The sequence below is a fragment of the Triturus cristatus genome, chromosome 9 (assembly GCF_964204655.1).
Source record: "Triturus cristatus chromosome 9, aTriCri1.1, whole genome shotgun sequence".
In the NCBI taxonomy this organism is placed as follows: domain Eukaryota; kingdom Metazoa; phylum Chordata; class Amphibia; order Caudata; family Salamandridae; genus Triturus; species Triturus cristatus.
Genome location: NC_140592.1, coordinates 170,772,885 through 170,793,013, shown reverse-complemented (window position 1 = coordinate 170,793,013; position 20,129 = coordinate 170,772,885). Strand labels below are relative to the sequence as shown.

Sequence of the window (20,129 nt, the reverse complement as noted above, 5' to 3'; positions counted from 1 at the left end):
CATTCGATACATCAATAGGTTGGTGGGAACCAGATCTTGGGTACATAGCCAGGGAGTTTTGGCACTTTTACCTTTCCCAGAAGATAATGGTTCTGGCGGAATTCCTCCTGGGGAAAAGACAATATAGTGGAGGATTGGATTTCCAGATTCCTGGCAGATTACAGTGATTGAAAACTCCATCCCCGTATCTTCCAAAGGCATATGTTGTCCCTCGGACCATGTCAGGAGGACCTTTTTGCTTTTCACTTGACTGGGCAACTGAAGGATATTAGCAGTTGAAGACCAGATCCAATGGTCCTGGCGACGGATGTCTTTCTGCAGAATTGGACAGGACATGTGAACTGTGTGTTCCCGCCTTTTACCAGGATTCCAAGAGTCACGGTACAAGTCAGTCGACAGTTGGCATCACTAGTTCTGATTACACCGTTGTGGAAGACACAACCTTGGTTTCCGACCCGTCTGGACATGTCAAGAGCCCTTCCCATGCTCCTTCTTTTAAATTTTGTGGGCTCCTCCCATCCTCCTCTTTGTCAAGACCAGTTAACTCTGTTGGCTTGGAAGATATCAGGAGACATGGCCGAATTGTGGGCATTTCAGCAGTGGCTGCCGTTTTTATACACCAGGCTTGGGCTCCTTCCACCCGCAAAAGATATTCTTCTGCATGGAAGAGATGGGTGGGTTGATGCCTTCAATGGGAGGTCGATCCAGTGGGATCCGAACTAAAAGATGTTTTGAATTTTCTTTCTAAATGTGCTGAATCTGGATATTGTTACAGATCTGTAATAATAATTTGGGTCGACTTTGTTTTCTGATCATTACCTCATTAATGGAAAGCTGGTAAGTATTCATCCTCTGTTGTGTAAGTTGTTAAAAGCTATCAGGGTGGGAAACCCTCTAAGGTCTGGTTAGTTCCAGTTGTGGGACATAAATAATGTGCCGTCATTACTGGAGTCATCGTCAGACAATTCTGACTTATCATTGAAAAAACTTTTCGCAAAGATGACTTTGCTTTTATGTTTGATTTCGTGTTGATGAGTGTCGGGTGTAAGAGCCCTGGATCTTGCAGGTAGGATGCTTTATTCAGAAGGTGTTTTGTTTCTTTTTTCAAAGAGGACAAAGTCTATGTCCCGGCCCATTGACAAGCCAGCTTTTCCCAAAAATGCTAAGTTCTGTGTAATAAAGTGTTTAACAGTTTATTAAGACCGCATTATATAGCAACGGGCTGATCCTCTGGGTACTCTCTTGTTGGCTATTCAGAAATCTTTCCGTCTGGTTTCGGAAACGACCTTGGCCCGCTAGGTCTACTGGGTCTTGTTGGAAGCTGGCATTGATGTCTCCAGGTATGGTGCTCACCTAGCTAGGGGAGTCAGGCCGTCCAAAGCATTTGAGGCTATTAGATATTCTTCGTGCTGCTGATTGGTCTTCTGGCTCCGTCTTTAAGATGTTTAGTACATGATTGTTGTACATGCCTCTTCTTTTGTGGTTGTTCCAGTCCTGACATAGAATAGAACATTTTCTAGCATATGCAACAAAAATGTTAGATTCTACTTTTATTAAGGACAGAGAGGCAAGGATTATCCCACCTGTTGGGACCGGTAAGCTGTATGGTATCATTGCTTTGATGTGCCTGTTATTTAATAGCCTGTTAATGCTTTTCCTGCCCTTTTGATTCAGTAAGGGTTGAGATTGGATTAGTTTCTTACTTTTGTTTTCATGATCCGAACCAGCGCAAAACTGAAGCACCTTAGGCTTGCTGTTTTCTGTGGACTGCGTTCAAGGCTCTGGTTGGAGTACTATGGAATCATTTCCAGGAGTGACGTCTGTGGTTCTCTGGACTTTGGTGACTTTCCGTTGAGTGTCATTTGAACAGTTCTTTTGTTACTTTAATGGACATAGTTCTCTTAATGGTTGGACTGCATTTTTTCGCAAAGAAAGAGGCAGGAAAGTTGGTACCTCTCTATTTTGTATGTTATGCCTAGATACTATTGCTGGGTTGATGAACAGGCGTGGGTCTAAGCCTCATGACGCAAGTAGTTGTTTTTTTTTCTGCTTGTTCATGGTTTGCTGTGTTTTGAGTAGTAAAGATTGAGAAGCATAATCTTTAGCTCCGTGACCTTAATCGAATTTTAAAATTCTTGTTGCATATGCTAGAAAATGTTCTATTCCCAACTGCAAAACGTACTTGCCTCCAACAATGTAATTCCCCGCAGCAATTTAAAAACAGATTAAAAGCAGATAAAAAAAAATGCTTAACATGAAAACAATGAGCAAACAGACAGCGCTGGGTCAATTACACCCCCCTGTGACAGCAGGTGCAGAATCTGAAAAAAATATACACCTGGATTGTTTCTGATAAGAAACTAAGAAAACAAAGTCATGATTCCACTGCTTTTCAGTTCCCTACTTCTGATTCCATGATGTCCTTCCATTCTTGTGTTGATCACATGATTAAATGCAAATATAACAGTTGATGGACAGAATGCAGAACAATGTTATACATTCACCCCAGTACAGAGATCTGTGCCTGAATCCATCGTTTTTTTGCTCACCATGCCGTTCCAGTTTGAACCCAGCCATATGCAAATCAGTCTTGACCCTGTGCCTCATGGGAACAGTCCAGACCGAACTGCCAAGCCAGGTCCTCCCTGGACTGGAAACAAGCATCCTAGGACCGGTTTCGGGGTTTTAACCCTCTTCAGCCAGGATACCTTGATTTCAGTGGCATGGAGAGCAAGGGACCCACGTCTGGGCATACCCTTTCCACTCGGGGTGACAAAGGCAAAGCGTTTTGGTCTCATCATCTTTTGATTGGATGAGATGCATCCTCACACTACCAATGTCAAATAGCTATTTTTCCTTAGATACGTTTCTATAGCTGCGCTGTCTGGTAGGCTTTGACTTTAAAAATACAAAAAACCTGTTTCGAAGCATTCTCTGACTACACTAAACACAGCTACATAGTTCCTTGCTGTACATACTTCAGCTATCTACGGTCTCAGTTTCTAATTATAGCCAGTGCAGTCTTTAGCAGAAATGATGGCAGTAGGAGATAATGGAATGCACTTTTTTGTCTAACTCGGTTCATTCTTTAGGGTGTTGCTCTCCTCATCGCAGCACCAAAATGCTTTTGCAATTTAAATTAAAAAAAAAAAAAACATTTTGCTTACAACGAACAGATTGCCAACTGACCCTAATTATTAAATAAATAAAATAAGGGCACACATCAGGGTGGACAGGAAATAAGTGTTTGCTCCCCCTAAACCCTGCCAAAGCCCCCCTCCTCTTCAATAGAAGGAGTAGGCCACAAACGTTGAAGGCGTTCGAAGAAACAATATTCCCTGAAGGTGTTAAAACAAACTGAAACTGTCATTTTAAGATGTCAAGTAAAGATGAAAAAATAATCTCAAGAAACAGAGTTGAAAAAACTCAGTGTTCAGAGATCCAGTCAGCATGACCTGGAATGGAAGACTGGCTGTGAGGCAAACTGCCAGTGCAGTGCATGCTGGGTAATGGAAGCTGCTGGTTTCCTAAAGCTACAGAGTATGCTGAAAGCAGCTTGTGCACTTTTGACCTAACACTTTTCTCTGCAGTGTTCGATGTAGCAAATTTCAACAACTAGATGTTGCACTGATCGACACAGGAATTTGCCTCCAATGTCAGAATAATGTATAAATATAGAAGTGTTCCAGGGTCTCCGTAAGCAGTTGAGACTGTTTATGACTATCTGTAAGAATTCTATGGTGCAGAACAGTGGAATAAATTTTGAATACTCTGGTAAAGGTCTAGCATAAGATGAAGATAGTGGTATAGTCTTCCAAGACAGAGAAAGTGAAATGCAGAGAAGTAGGGGGTAGTCCCAGACACTGAAGTGTGGGAGGATGGTTACAAGGCTGCTTTATAAATGCAGCAAGAATTATGTTAGCAATGGCCTGCAAGTCAACACTTTCGGAGAACTGCAAATTGGCTGCTGAAGGTTGTGGATAGGTAGGAAGTCTTATGCGGAGGGAATCCTCTAGGCAGGGCCTTCCACTTTTCCGTCCCTTTCCAGAGTACTACTTCAAAAGGAAAGGCTGGTGAAAGCCACATGCAGCATCTTTTCCCTTCAGTGTGTTTTAGCCAGTTGGGAGGCAGCATCAACCATCTCTGCCGGGAGTCATCATCTACAATAAAAACTGACTCCAGAAGACGGCACCTTTGAAAATGAACTGTCTCAAACACATTCCAGGACACAGGCAGTGTCCTCCAAATCCCCTGTCTGGAAAATGACTATAAAAATGATGCTCAAATATTCCCACATGGTTCTAATGCCAAGTTCTTCAAGACCAAGGGAGGGAATGCTCTAAAGAGCACTTGAAGGACTACTAAAAATCAAAAGCTGGTATCTTTGGTAGCTAATCTCTTGTTGGAAGAACTGTGCTTCTGCCTGGTGCTTTGGAGCCTGCCTAGTCCGCTGAGAAGGGAGTGTGCGCCTAGTACTGTAGGGAGACAACCGAGACTGGAGCGTGTGACAGCCCTGAAGAGAAGACTGAGTACAGGGAGTGTGATCTGTGCTGACCCACATCTCTGAATGGGTGTTCCAGACTTCCCGTAAGCTATTGAATACAAGTAATGTGAAAAGCCTGACGGGACAAGCGCAAGCCTACGATGTTGCAACCCACCAGCAGCAGAAGACATTCTTGTGCTGACTACCAGATACTGATATTGAAGTAGGATGACTTGAGATCACCAACAGGGGGTGTGGTGAGGTTTGGGGGGGTGGATAGGAGGTTACTGGTTCCTTGTTGTTTGAGAGGTGGGACTAGTTGCATCTTTGCTGCTATCTACTGGAGCTGTGGCGTCCTCTACTACTGCCATAGAAAAGGAGGGACTACGTCTACCTGCGCTGCTGGTGAACTGTGAGCAGGACCTCCTGTGCTACTTTTACAGAAGACCTCATACTCGAAGCCAGAGTGTCATTGTAGCATGTAAAATGCACGTGCATTAAAAATGGACATCCTAATTCTACCAATAATTAAGCGGAAGATTGATTTCTAATTAGGAAATCAACCCGAAGAGAACTCTTAAGTAGTGGGACATAAGCAAACTGACCTGTGGCTAGTGGATCAAGGAAAGATGTTCAAATAATACATAGTAAGCTTACAACTGTGTCTTGTTATATTCTGAGTAGCTGATTATAATCCACTAGTGTCTGTTTTAGGGCCCTGTGTCTGATATATCTTATTTTGTGTGGTGCTTCTTCCTGGTGTAGGATTAAAGCATTGGGTTGGCCAGTATTTTATTTTCTCTGTTGCACAACTGTAGAGTTTTAGGTTCCTGCCTCTCACCTTTCCTCACTGAAAAGCCTATAATTACTTGCCTCACTACCCTGAGAGTCAAGTTGGGAAAGGGTATACTTAATACCCAGTTTGCAATGCCATATTAGGTCAGGCCATATGTCATCAGTGTTAAAATGCCCCTACCACCTTGTCCATTATTTCTCTCTAGCAAAGTACATATTTATACAAGCATGGGGTATGCCCTGAATAGAGACTCACTTTTTATCTAAAACATTCACTTCTTTGCGTTCAGAAAACAAATTAGGGGGTAGTTGATTTTTCCCTAAATAGCTTAGAGGGTCAGAAGACCAAACATCTTTATTGAACACAAAACATAAAGGCTTTGCTCTCCCAGGGGAAACGTGAGCAGCAGTGTTCAGCAAATTACATAAAGTAATAAGCCTTCTACCATGGCATTTCTTATTAAGCTATAGGGGTGCAGCTACTAGTTGGCAGGCTTCAACTTTAAATTGCCAATAAACAGCAGTTTCTGGGTAATAACTCGGCAAGGGTGAGAGTCAGCAGTTTGGGGTAAAGTGCACAGGAAAGGAAGCTTGAAGCATTGTGACTAGCTATGGAGTAATATAGGGTAGTTTCATTTTTTCTATAACGCATTTTATTAGGTTTTTGTTTTTCTTCAGAAATTAACAGCCATTACCAAATAAACAAATATATTAGGTACATTACATTTCGCAGTACAGTCTGGATTATTAAGGCTGCTGAGGTTACAATGGTAGCCCCGTGTGTATACAGCAGCATTACATTTGCTGTTGTGTCCGTGCTTGATATACTGTATTGTTTGGAGGTAGCTCTAAGTGGTCCATTTCTTGCTGTACTGCAGTGTGGCAAGAAGATTCATGTAATGAGTTAATTAAACTAACCCATCCCTCCCTCCTTTCCCCAACTTCGTCTGGCCCATCCCACATCAACTTTTGTGTCAGAGTGCTCCGCTAGCTGCACCCGCTCTTCCCACAAACATTCCAATATACATACTGTACAGTGTTAGATCAGCAGGACATATGAACCGTTAACATTGTAGGCTGGAACGGGCCTGGATGGTAAAGCTTCTACTAATCCTGCACTGCAGGGACTGGTGGCGGTGCGAGGGACTTGAAAGCTTCTAGTATGGTATCCCAGTCCAGAGAGATTATCTTTTTTTGCAGTCCACGGAATTCCTCCCGTCGGATTGCAGCACTTTCCGTGCCGCCCCACCTCACCACCTCCCCGTGCCAGCTATAGAGTGGTGGGGGTGTGACTGACTTCCACTGCATCGTAATGGAGCGTTTGGCGATAAGTAATGCTAGGTCTCTAAAGCGAAGCTGTACCCTCTGTGCCTTGGGGCGTCGAGACAACTCCAGCAGGCAGACAGCAGGCGTGCTCGGAACAGGGATCCCAACTGCAGATTTGATCATTATAACCACTGCCGACCAGTAGGATGCGAGCACAGGTCACAGCCAGAGCATGTGGAGTAAGTCAGCGTCTTCTAACTTACATCTGGGGCATTGATGTTGTGTGGTTGGGAATATGCGCTGCAGCCGGTGTGGGGTGAGATCTGCCCTGTGTAGGACCATATATTGAATAAACTTAAATTTGGCATTACGTGGGATTTTCTTGGGGTATTCTAAGATCATACACCATTCTTTGCCTGTCAGTTCTGTGCCAAGATACGTGGAACGTCTATTGCGCAAATCCGTCAATGGGATTCTAGTGTGTGCTATAATGCCTTTGTAGAGCCATTTAGTGAGGTGGCGGCCTTCTCCCATCAAGTAGGTCATATAGACCAGTTCTTGCCGCGTGGGTGCCTCCCTGTGTGGAAGCCCAGTTCTTCCACACATTGTAGGACTGCATCGAACGAAGCGCCCACTGTGGTGACTCCGCCCTCAGTCCAGGCAAGAAGTCGTCGTTTAGTCAGTAAGCCAGTGGGGGTAGGGATGTCTAAGAGTGGTGTTTTATCAGAGTATGGAGGGCAGCTACACGTGTAATGAGTGGATATTTTCCAGTATGCAAGCGCAGGAGTGTCGGGGCACCGGTCGGTATCCTAGCTGTCAGTAGAAGTAGTGTGTGTAGCCCCCGTCAGTCTATGTCAGCGGGAGTATAATCTATCTCATGCAGGCTACGCCCTGCCAGGCAATACGAAAGCCACTGCAGTTGACTCGAGTAAAAGTACGCGCCGAAGTCTGGGGCACCCAGTCCACCCTTGTCTGTATCCAGCTGCAGTTTAGCCAGTCCCACCCTACGGCGGCCATTGCCCCAAATCAGATCAGATAGCATCGTGTTCAGCGAGTTGAGAAGCGGAGTCGGGATCAATACTGGTAAGTTAGTAAAGAAATATAACAAACAAGGTAGGACCACCATTTTTTAGATCGCTACTCGGCCCATCACAGAGAGCGGTAGGGAAGACCAGAATGTGACCTGCGACCGGGGTGATCTGATAGCCTTACCTAAGTTACCCTCTATGAGAACCAGCGCGGTTCTGTACACTTGTATGCCTAGATATTTGAATGTGTGTGTGTAGCGACCTTTAGGGAGTGTGGACCAAACTCACTCGCCTCTGGGCGTTTCCCATGGTGAAAAAAGAAGGCATATGACTTACTCTCGTTTATATAAAGGGTAGTTTCATTATTCTCTAAAAAGTTCATACTGGCTCCAAGACCAGATTTCTTAGAGAAACCAGGCTATCAAAGACTCAACTCTCCAAAGGCAGATATGAGCTGCAGTAGCCAGTAAACTCAATCAATCCACTTCACTGGTTAAAGCCATGAGAGGAGGGGGGAGCGGGGGATAAGAAGAGTACAACATAGACTCAATCAACAATCTGCAACAACTAATAAGCTGATGCAATAACACAGTCAGGTAGGAAACAAGTTTCCCCCGCTGCAGAAATTAACCATGGAAGGAGAAATCAAAGCGGCTCTGCCACAATTATGACCGGTGAAGAGGAAGATTACTGTCCTCGGTGGTAAGCATTGCCTCTGCCATCACCGTGTCCCTTGGGCCATGAAAGGGCCGCACTGGCTGCTGCACAGGTTATGAGTGCGAACTATGGTTGCAGGCAAAACCCCTGGAGTATCCTCTGAACTTCCTGTACAGCTGGTGGTATTTGTGAGCCAAAGAGTTCAGACTCAAGGAGCGTGCCATAGCATGGCGGTTCTTGAAGCATTCCATGCAGGATCACCTTTTCATCTAAAAGTTTAGAACCATAGAATGGCATGTCTATCAAGGATGCCAACACATCCCCAGAGAATCCTGTAACACGACCCAGTGCCATGCATTATTGCACCAAACTGGTGCCCATGGCATGTTCGACACAATGCAGGGTGACTAGACCAGCTCCGAAGAAATATTTGGCTGCATCTTGTATGTCTTGGATAGTCTGAGCAAAGGCGTTTTACTCTGTTAGAGGGTATATGTGTATCATTCAGTAGGCACCCAGTATTCAGAAAGTGTAAGGCCATGCTGGCAAAGAAAAGACTTTTCCTAAAAGTGATGATGCATTTTGATTCCCTGACTGGAGGCACAATAGGTAATGCATTTGGATTCACTTTACGATAGATGCCTGCACTACCAAGCTCTCTGGATTCGGGTACTGGTTCAGAAAGGTCAGATCACCAGGGGTGGCATGCAACTAGCCACAGGGCAATTTAAAGCTAGGACTAAACACAGTTTAAACCAGCTTACCATTAAAGTTTCCATATGGGCTTCTGTGATTCCCAAGTTCTTTAAAGGAGCAGGCCCAGGCTATATTATCTCTACTAAAAGATATACCTTGGTTTATATGGAGGGTGGTCATAGGTCTAGCACTTCTATTGCTCAGAGGACAATTACCATGAAGTAGGCATTCCAATGGGAAGCTCAGCTCTCTCTGAGGGGAAGTGTCAATTGTATTGTTGTTATGCAGACATAGGTAACGCCCAGGATCAGTTTGCTAGGGTGGAGTAAGTTATACGCCTCTCATCGTCATGTGGTATATTTTAAAGTAATTGAACTGTGTCTGAATCCAATCGGAACACTGCTTCTATCCTCCTGGAGTACTGGGGATGAGTTCAGTACTGTGCACGGTTTAGGATCTGATATGGGTGCTGGTACCTGATGCGGTGCTACCAACATGGGCAGCTCTGGTAAAGTCGTTCGTCCAGGAGTGAAGGAATAGACCGGGCGCCAACACCAGGAAACCAACTAGAGCCAAACCCATGGGCCAAAGTCCAACTAGCAGCCCCTGTGCCTCCAAGAGGGCCCAAAGGCTCTCCGGATGGTGTTGGAAATATCTTGAACAAGTGCATCGTGATCACCCTGAAGTAGTCTATCTGCCGTGGGGTTGACAACATCCCAGGGTGCTTTAGGGGTGCTGAAGCTGAAGTCAGCAGCCACAGTCAAACCCCATGGGCCCAAGATTAATTGGAGAATCCAAGTTAGAAAGGACTTGGTAAGCCTCACAAAGGCAGAACTAAGATATGGGCAGGGGGAGCAGTGATAAGGCCACTGCAGTAAGGTCGAGCCCTGACCCAGCAGAATCAACCAGGCTAGGTTCAGGTGCAGCTTGCAGCGTCGGGTGAGCTCCCACCCCACTTGGCGTTTTAGCATCAGCTCATCGTGTTTGCAGGCCAGCCTCACAAGCCATGGCATGGACCTTGTGGTATCATATCGTTGGCCAAGATTACTAAAAAGAATAGGCAACGACAGGTCTACAGCAACTTGCCTCCCACTGCTACTTTGTCGGTGTGGCCGAAGCAGGAGCATAATGCCGCTGTGGTCATAGTGGCCGCTGCTGTTTCCGTAACTTCTCCCTGTTGCCTCTGTGACTTGGACCGTGGTTGTAGGAGGGGAGGGGAGGGGAGGGGACAGCGACGTGGCTGCGGATGGAAAGGGGGATCAGCTAATTGCCCATGAATCAGTAAGTTGGCTTAACACCATAGTGCAGTGGGTTAGCTTGGGCAGCTCAGGGGGGTCTTCGGCTGGTCGCCCAACCAGCTTGACAGACACGTTTTCAAATTTTTTCAGACGTGACAGAGTGCTGACCCCAGCCATCCAGGCACATGGGAAATTCCAACTACCATAGTGCCACATCAACGCTCCAATGTTCCAGCGAGTGTCAGTGAGCCCGAAGTGAGGAGGAGAGGCGAAGATGTGATGACGGAGTTGGGAGTGGGGCAGTAAGAGGTTGTGAGGCAGCGTGCACATAGGAATTTGGCGGGCCTCCTGTATTGAAAGGAAGCATCCGTTAGGTCACCCCCGTGCTTTGTTTTTAAGGAGACAGCAGGTCATCAGACTCAGCCTTCCATTTAGATATTTGTGTATTCCTTTCTTAAAAGCGATCACCAGCCTGTTTACAGCACTCCTCACCCAAGACCGTTATGTGCCAGTACTTTGATGTTTTGAAGCTTCTGACTGACCCTACTGGTACCAAAGGATTTTTCGGCATGCTCGTGCCCCGTCGCCGTATCTACTTGCTACCAGGGAAGATGAGGAAGTGCTCACTCTCCAAGCTTGCTAGCTTTCAAGGCTTCTTCATAGGAAGAACCTACGTTGCAGTCTTGGGCAAACTCTCAGTCAAATATCTCCGCACTCCACCGTAACTTTCCATTAATCTCCTGGCCCAAAGGCCAACCCTAATCAGCAGTACTAGGGGGAACAATGACACCTGCCGGTAAAGAAATATTATTTAAAAGGCCAGTAGGGTTGTCATAGGAGGAGTAGGTTCATAACTGAAATAACTAAGGGAAACTGAGCGAGCGTACCATGTGATTTGCTACGGTCCGTGGGGCCATTAAGCCAGCTGGCAGACAAAGCAGCAAGGGGTGATGCAAAATTAAAAACAAAAATCATAACAGACACCCCAAATGACAAGCCCCTGGAGTGAGAGGCTGTCATCGGCATCTTGATCCAGGATGGATAAAATATTACCATTCCTTCCCAAAATAAAATGCAGAATTGCTGACTTTTTATAGCCTGTTAAGAACACTGGTAGTATGCAATCACCACAACCCACAGCTCGCCCATAAGTAGACAACAAGCAAGCTAATAAGCAAGTTAAGATTTCCAATCTCCTTGTGGCGGAGGGTCTTAGCCCGGTAAATACGAGGTCACTCACTACGCAAGCCAAAGTGCATTCATGTGGTTCCCACGCTGAGCTTCCCATAAATACCAGTGGATCTGAGGTTCTTCATAGAGGGATGCTGTTGTTACTCACGTAAGGTGGCAATCCTACAGACAGGGCAATTTTTGCAAGCAATCTTCCAGCACGGCTTCAGAACAAAAACACCTGCCAAGGGAGGTTATTGATGTAGCCCCAGTTTTGGTGGAGGTAACCAGTGACGAGCCTGCTGACTCGCTCTTGTTACAGGAGATGGAGTCGATTTCCCTCAGCACTTTTGGAATGCCTGAGTTGAAACTGAGCAGGACTACCAAGAGAGGGACATTGGGGGACTATAATCGGTTGCTCACTCCCATAAAATTACACTTTGATCAACTGCATTTAACAGAGCAAATAGCATAAGCCCATTCGAAATCATTCCCCTTGAATCAATCCAAAGGAAATACTTGGGAATCACCTCCTACTCTATATTTGGGAGAATGCAACGTTGGGATGATAGCCTTGCTGTAGAAGCTGAAAGCACGCCCCAAAGAGTAGAATGTGTCATGTCCACGGTAGAAAGCAAAAGAGTGGGGCAATTTGACTACTACCCATTCTGCTCCCCAGGCTGTATCTCTATGAGACTCTCTACTACATAACCTGGACGTAATTTCTTCAGCTCTTAAACTTCATTCCGATAAAATGGAGCTCCAGCTGGAACTCCTCAATATCCTAGCTGTTTATGTAATGGGCATCAATAATAACAAAATGATCCTTAGAGTGCAAGCTGATACTGCAACCAGTTACCACACCTGCTCATGCTCAACTGCACGTGTTCTCCTTTCCTCTGTCCCATCAGTACTCTCTGCTATTCTGGTGGAGGTCAGAGGTACCAGTCTCCAGAATGAATATTGCCTCCCTAGGACGTATGGAGGAGCCCATGTCAGAGGTGCAAATGTTACTATCAACACATACACCTCCCCTTTGAATGGTAAGGGTTCAGAGAGTACTAATGAGGCTACCCAGCCCAGTGACGCAGCAATGAGTCCTGGGTCTACAGGCACTGCTCCACCGCCAGGCCAGGTGAATTTGGCACCCCTGCATCTCAAAGGTTGCTTTCAAAAAGGGAGAGAAAAGCAAGAAAGAACCAGGGTGACCGAGTTAGTCATCCTACAGCTAGAAAGGATTCACCCATCCAGACAACATCAAGTCCCACTGTTTGGGTTGCTACATCAGTCAGTCAGTCCAGCTCCTTCTTTAATTGAGAATATGCCACCAATGGGAAAGCAGGCCTATCACATTTCCAGCCAAATGTTACCTCAAAGGCATCTCACTTGCAAGCCAGGGCGGACTACTGCAAACAAGAGTCAACTCTTAACCCACCGGCTTCTTCTCAGTTTTGCTCAAACACGCAGCCTGTTTCACTAACTATTTCTGGGCACGTTACTCCGGCAAAGCCAACAGTGCCCTTTCTGCTTCCTCTCAGACCTCAACTCAACTCCACCATCCCTTTGGATGGTGCTGTGTCAAATATCCGGCTAGTCGACTATAGTCATGCTAAAACGCAGGGAGCAGCTTTAAATTTTACCATCTGGACGAGCATTACATAGTTAGTTTGCCCTATGGGCTTAGTAGCTGGACCCCTATTATCTTATGTCACAGGCGTTCAGGACTCGCTGTCCTTGTCCCTGTCTCTGTCTCAAGACCTGCGGCATGAGCCACTGATTATGGACTATATCACTAAAAGGGATTTGAGATCCATGCTAGGGCTACTGAGCAATACACTGGTGAGTCAACATTAGTCGGTCCGAAGGCAATAGCAGTTCTCACCTGCACATGAAGGAACTTGTTTGATCCCTAGCTACATGTCTAAAAGCAATCATGACATCCTCAACAGGAGCAGTATATTTAAATTGATTGGCACCTTAGTGGGTCTTGAATATATACCATCAAATGATCTTGAATTTGAGGAGTTTAAGCCTCATCCCACAATGCAGGGTAGAGACATAACAGTGATCTCTTGGTCCACTCACGAAATCACCAATCAGGTGTGGTAGTACAGGGACAAATTCTCTGACTGGTGTATTGAGGTTGCTTTTCAGACCTCCCTATGTTTTCCTACACCCCCCTCTTTATCCAAGTTCTATGAACCCTGATTCCACCTATAGAGGCATTCTTAGAGGAGCAGGAGTAGCAGGAGTAGCTAAGCAGTATAGGAACGACTGAGCATCTTCAAGTCATTCACTTTCATATTAATGGCAGTTCTCGAAAAATGCTTCTGAGGATGGTAGCCTGGGGCCCTGGTGCAAACAGGAGATCTGGAAGGCATGAAATCCATACTTGCACCTTATTTCTGGGACACCAAATGCTAAATTCAGTCGAACCCTGGGTAAAACGAGCAATGAGTGTTGGTAGCACTGTACTCAAAGCTATCTTGTCTACACAGCAGGAGTCACTTGTTGTGGGTAGCGTGAGCAGCGTCAAAATACCCCGTGGGATGTCAAACTATAACAGGGGGTGCTCCTGTGATCCTTTTCTCAATCCTTGTGTTGCAGAATCCTTATCCCAGGCCCCCAATATTTCCCTAGACTTTATGGCTCAGAAGCTGGTGTTTCTATTCTGGAAAAATGGCAGGTCTGTGGCTTAAAATCAATAACGTCTTGTAGGTCGATTTTATGGAGACTTTTGCAATTGCTTGTTTGCAAGAAACCTGGGTAACAACGCCATCACGTTTAAACAGCTTTAAGACTTTTCATGTGGCTGCCACTCCATCCTCTTCCGTTAGACCCATGGGAGGTTTGGTAATCTACCTCTCAGTTAGGGCACATCCTAGAACAGTTTTCTATAAAGCAGATAGACCCTTTTATCAACTGCTCAGTCTCTAATTCATGGATGGCACAAGGCTAAACCATATTAACTTGTACAATAACATCCACCTGCCGACAGAGCCTGTGTATTGTCTGGGTTGGACCTGGACTTGGACTCTCTTCGAGGAGGCTAAAATCTGGTCTTGGTGTGTGTGGGGGGCATTGTATTTTAATGTTCACCTATGCCCCACAGAGCTTTAAAACCGTAAAGAAAAATTTGGTTTAGTCACAATTTTATGGTATTTCATTTACACATGTTGCAGTATGCGTGCTTAATTTTTTGGGTGACAGGAGTACAACACACTATAGAAAGCTTTTAAAATGTAAATAATTTACTGCAGTTGTGCTATTCATTAATTTGTATAAGATATGTTCTCAAAGCCATATATAAAAAAATACAAAATTAATCCTTGTATTCCTATTTAAAAAATCTTGGTAGCCTTTTTGGATACATTTAAACTATTGGCTGATCTCCCAGAGGCATCACCAGCCATACCTTCTACCAGTTTTAAATGTTCATCTGACCCATTGGACTTCTGAAGTCTTCAAATCGGTTACCTGTGCACATCTAGAACCCCGTGGGGGTTATCAAACGAGCATTTAAGCCTGTGTCGAGGTTCGCATCACATGCTGGGGACATCTTTAGCCACTCTGCATATACCATTGCTAAAATGTGACGTGCAAAATAGTAGAAAGAAAAAAATATCCATTTCCTTGTGACTATGTAGTGTCAGGAACTAGTAAACACTGGACAAAGTAGAGAGAAAATATTTATGCATTAAATGCTGGGGTAGAGTGTGCTTCAAAGCTGTAGGACAGAACACATCAATGATTAAGACATTCTAGTGCTACTATTTTTTTATGCTCTGAAGCAGTCCAAAAATATAGAACTTCTCATTACTGTGTGGTGTAACAATGTGCTCAGCGGAGGTGATAATTAGTAACCACAACTAATTAAAAACATCATTTAAGATCAATGTTTCAGCAAAGCCATATACAAGTAGCGGCACAGAATATGTGGAACATGCGGATACTGGCAGAATCAGCATTCATTCACATGTGCAAATAGTTTCTTCAACCTTAAGGGACATTCAGCACTTGGGGAGAAAGAAAGGTTTATTCTTAGTTATCCCATACCTTGAAGAAGTTGTATTTTCTTATTAGAGTCCTCAACTTGTTGTCTGAACGCCTTTCTTTCTTCTTCCAACAGTGCTAACAATGAAAGTAACGAAATCAGAATTAGGCTTAATTTATCTTGACTTAAACAGGCATAGAAAATCATTTTATTGCTATTAACTTCATTTAAGGTGCTCAACCCAGTAAGATAGACGTGTTCAGAACACCTCAAACAAGTACTGAGACTGATTACCCATCAGGAACAGCCATGTTTCTATTGCAAGGTTTCACACTTTTACTACAGGCCAGACCTAGAAACCGAGATGCTTTTCTTTCCAAGATTTTACCTTATCTTGGTTAGTCATGCATGTTTTAACATTGTGTTGACAGGATAATTTGTAACCTCTTGACAGTCATAATCTCAAAAATATCAATGAGGAAGGCTAAGACCCCTTATTTTTGTTTCAATGTTTTTGAAATGCATGGATGCTAGTGAAAAGCAAGACATTGCAGCAGCATCTGGGGAAACGGCTCATTCCTGGAATAACACAAGTACATATGCGACACCATTCGCCACCATTTCTGTAACTAGAATTTTGCAGCTAAGCAGACATCAGAGGCCTTTAATTAAGAGATTAACGGCCAATAAAGTATCTGAAAATGGATCAAAGCATCCATTATAACCAACATTACCTAAGGTAATGAGCCTTTTTTTCTAATGGATACTACTCCATTTGCAGAATCTTTAGCTTTGAACGATTCTTGCCAGTAAAACTTAGATGAAGGAGCCTTAGATTAAGACAAATAAGAGAAGCTACCTATAACATACATAAATCCTATACTGTTAATGAGTACAGGGAATACCTACGTCGACACCCATCTCAAACAGTTAACATTCTGCAAAGGAAAGAATGTGCAGTTATTTCCTATTCAGAGCCCGGTTTGCAGCCTCGCAGTGCTATCTTGTATATGGTACGAACCACTCAGCAGAAATCTTTATTATAGCTTGACATTTGAAAGCATGTTAATAAACTATACCAGGGGTTGCGCCGCCGTCCCCCCCCACCCTCCCTCACCTCGAGTAGCTTGGGATCTAGTGGTAGCTCCATCTCTTAAATTTTAAACAGGATTTGAAATTGGAAAGGTTTATGTGCTGCACAGAACCACCACAGGCAAATTCTTTTTTCTGAAATTTAGGTATGGGATTCTACCGGTCAATGCATTATGTAGTAGATGGCAGGGGTCTGCTATTTCATTTACTTAGCCTTCATGCAACCGGTGTCCTGAATCTGAAAAGCATTTCTTGTTCTTTTGTCTCGCTTATGACCATCTAAAGAAGACTTGGTTACTTCCTATACGTCGCCTGTTGGGCGTGAAGATGTTATTTAGAGGCTAGTCGCATCTCAAGAACTGATAACACAGAGCAGATTGTTTTTGCGGTTTCCAGATATTTACAGTACACCTGGCGGGAAAGAATCAGACTGTATGAAGCACTTTAATGGAATGTTGGATTGTACTTTATGGAATGTTGGATTGCATTGTATACTTTGTCTTTGATTTTTTTTGTTGGGGGGGGGGGGGGGGTGTTCCCCTGAAATAAACTTTAAACTTTACATGTCGTGCAAGTCCAAGGACGCCTTCTAGTCTCTGTGAACAAAGGCAGTCAGGAACTGAGCCAACATTAGCATCTTGAACTTGTCCTTCCTGAGGAAGGTATTCAGAAGGGTAAGATCCATTATGAGCTTCAAATCCTGTCCTTGTCAGCAAAGAAATATCAGGAGTAACATCTTGCACCACTCTCTGTCTCTGGTAAGACCGCAATCACACTCTTGACAGTGTGTGGAGTCTCTTACTAGGATGGCAGCATGCACTGCTGATGTCTCGCCAAAAACTCGTGGAACATGGGGACGCAGGTTGGGGAACAAAAAAGGGAGGGAGCAGCTAAACTGAACAACCTGAAGAACCCTTTGGTTGCATGCGACTGCATGCTAGTCAGGCTAGCAAAATCTTATTCTGCCTTCTACCAGTCTCATATGACCACTAAAGTGGCATGCCGTGGGCTGAAGCTTGCAAGCATGAAGACTGCTGCATCTGAAGGTGACCACAGCATCTGGCCCAACCTCTTTCCTTGGAGCCATGGAAAGTCTGGACATACTGTGAGGAATACCTCTGCAGGTGGGCAAGGGACCCTTAAGTACCACTGGAAGTTCCAGTACTTCTGGTGGAACTTGCGAGCAGGAAAAGATAATCACAGGGAGTGAAAAGTAACCCAGCTGTCCTTTAAAGTAGTGGTAGCAAGCATCTAAGCATATTGTCTGACAAGAACTCTGGTAGCCATGGTGTGGCCAACACAATCCACACTGTCCAGAGTGGCCCTAAAGATGTATTTGGCTACATCCTGGTCAATTACGTTTTGACCAAACGAAGACTGAAAGTCCTCAGGTAGAGCAGGGAAGACGTAACTCGCCATGTCACAGAGCATGTGAGTAAAATGGCCCAAGAGGTATAAAGTATTCAATGAATGGAGTGCCAAACAGGCAGAACTCTGTTTCCTAGAGCACCAACCTATCCGGAGGAGCAGTAGGGAAAGCATTATGGTTCACCTTACACACTGAATCTGAACAACAAGATTCTCTGGAGTCGAGACTTGGATGTGCATCAGGATCTGGTGCCAGAGGCCTACTCCTGAATCGCCAAAAGCAGGCTTGTGGTGACAACCAATTCGGCATCTAACAGGTCAGGCAGATCAAGGCTTCCACAAGGTTGCCACAAAAGTCTAGGTCTCTCTTCACTAAATGGCAGTAAGGGCTCAGTTGATAATTGGTGGTTCAGGCTGCAAGATTTCAGTCAGTAAGTTCCTCTTTGTTTCCTCCGTGGGCTACAGTAAATCCAAAACCTCTGCAGCCCTGTGTACAAAAGCAAACTAAGTACTCTCTTCAATTAGGGAGGACAAAGAGCAAATCCAATTCGTTTTTAAGCAAAGTATCTAACCCTGGCATTGTGAAGGTCAAGGTAGAGAACACCAACAGCACAATAAGGGAGGTTCAGGGGCAGGGAGAGAACTCTGCACCTCCTTATCACCAATTAATTGTGGAGTACCTGTTCAAGCCCCAGGGTTCATCATAATAGGACTAAAAGAACCATACAGATAGATGGCACTGCCTTCCTGCATTTCACAAGCTATTGAAGAAGGTTTTCTGGAATTAGTCTGCCGCCCTCAAAGTCAGTCAATACTTTATTTCGGCTATATAGCCATAAAAGCCAATATACATAAACAAAACAATTACATACAAAGCCATAGTATAGCAATAACAAACAATAAACAAAAGGTGATTATGTCTCCATGAGTAAGCAATACCAATTAAGATGTAAATAAGAATATTAATTTAATTAAAAGCCAGAGTTCTTAAAACCAATAATACTATAAAACTGAGGTAGACTTAATAGAGTACAACTGTAAAGCAAGGGTAATCCATAATTTCCTCCCTCTGCTATTACAGTTTATGACCAGAGCGTTTCCTAATGATATATACATTAAATAGAAATCTACTTATACCAAACACCATCAATTGAGAGGTGTTAGATTTTAATATGCGCTCCGCTACTTTGTATGACTCAACCCCCATATTTTTACAAAGGGGTTTAATCCAGCAGATCCTCGGTTTCATATAAGCTGGACAAAAGAAAAATATGTGGGCAAGGTCTTCCCTAGCCCCAAGGGAACACATAGTACACGCATCCGAACCATTTTCCCCAGCCCACCTACATGTGTAGGTATTTATCAGTAAAACCCCATACCTGAATTCTAGATAAAGTGATTTTGCTAAAGGAGGAGCAATCTCATCCATAAATTCTTCGAAGATAGGTGAGTCTTTTATGTTTAGAAAATTCTGAGACAATATGCCAATAGTAGGTCCCAGGATTAATTCACCATTAACATAAGACCAAAAAGAATCCTTGAGAAGTTTTTGGGAAAACTGAGTCAAATTGTGGGGCTCCTCCAAATAGTGTGAAAGCCCTAGTCTCTTAAACCATGTACATATAAACTTCAGCCATGGGGTTTTCAGATGGTCATCCAACTTAATTAGTTCAATCAGACCAGACTTGTAGTCCCTCAACTCAGGGGTTGACGATACCCTGATCCAATATAATAGTGGTCTTAGTGAAGCTAAATGCTCTGTTCTTTTAAGATTGATGTCCAAAAATAGGGGGACAACGGGAGTACGAGTCGGTATTTTAAGTAGACTACGCACAAAATTGTTTTCAATCATCCCGAATTTGTTGGTATTACAGTATCCCCATATCTCGGCACCGTAAAGAGCTGCTGATAAGGCTTTAGCTTTAAAAACCTCTAGTGCTGGAGAAATAGCTTTGGAATAGCTTGCACCATGCACCTTTAAGATAGGAAGTGAGTTTTGTTTGAGGGATAATAAACTTTTATTCAGCTGACCTCGCCAGGTCAGTTTATTATCCAACATCAAACCCAGATAATTGAAACTTTCTACCTGTTCCAGTGTACGATTCTCTAAATACAAGTTTTTCCTAAGGGTTTTTACTGGATTTATGGCCATGTATTTGGTTTTCATTGGGTTTATTTCTAAGCCCTTTTCCACGCAATAGTTTTGGAAGGAATTAACCAAATTTTGCAAACCTCTCGGAGTTTGGGAAATAAGGATAGTATCGTCGGCAAAAAGTAAGGAAGTAATTATCTCGCCGTCTAGCTTCGGGGAGTCATGGACGCAATTCCTCAGGTATGTTGGA

The 20,129-nt window shown here is 44.1% G+C and overlaps 1 protein-coding gene across 10 annotated transcripts in view; it reads right to left on the bottom strand.

Annotated features, from left to right (window-relative positions):
* Positions 1–20,129, bottom strand: part of SLMAP (sarcolemma associated protein) — a 1,011,035-nt gene that overhangs the window by 235,934 nt on the left and 754,972 nt on the right. For all 10 annotated transcript variants that reach the window (XM_085624675.1, XM_085624673.1, XM_085624676.1 and 7 more), the window contains one exon: positions 15,390–15,464. In XM_085624675.1, the coding sequence (XP_085480801.1) occupies positions 15,390–15,464 (75 nt within the window). The remainder of the gene's footprint in view (positions 1–15,389; positions 15,465–20,129) is intronic.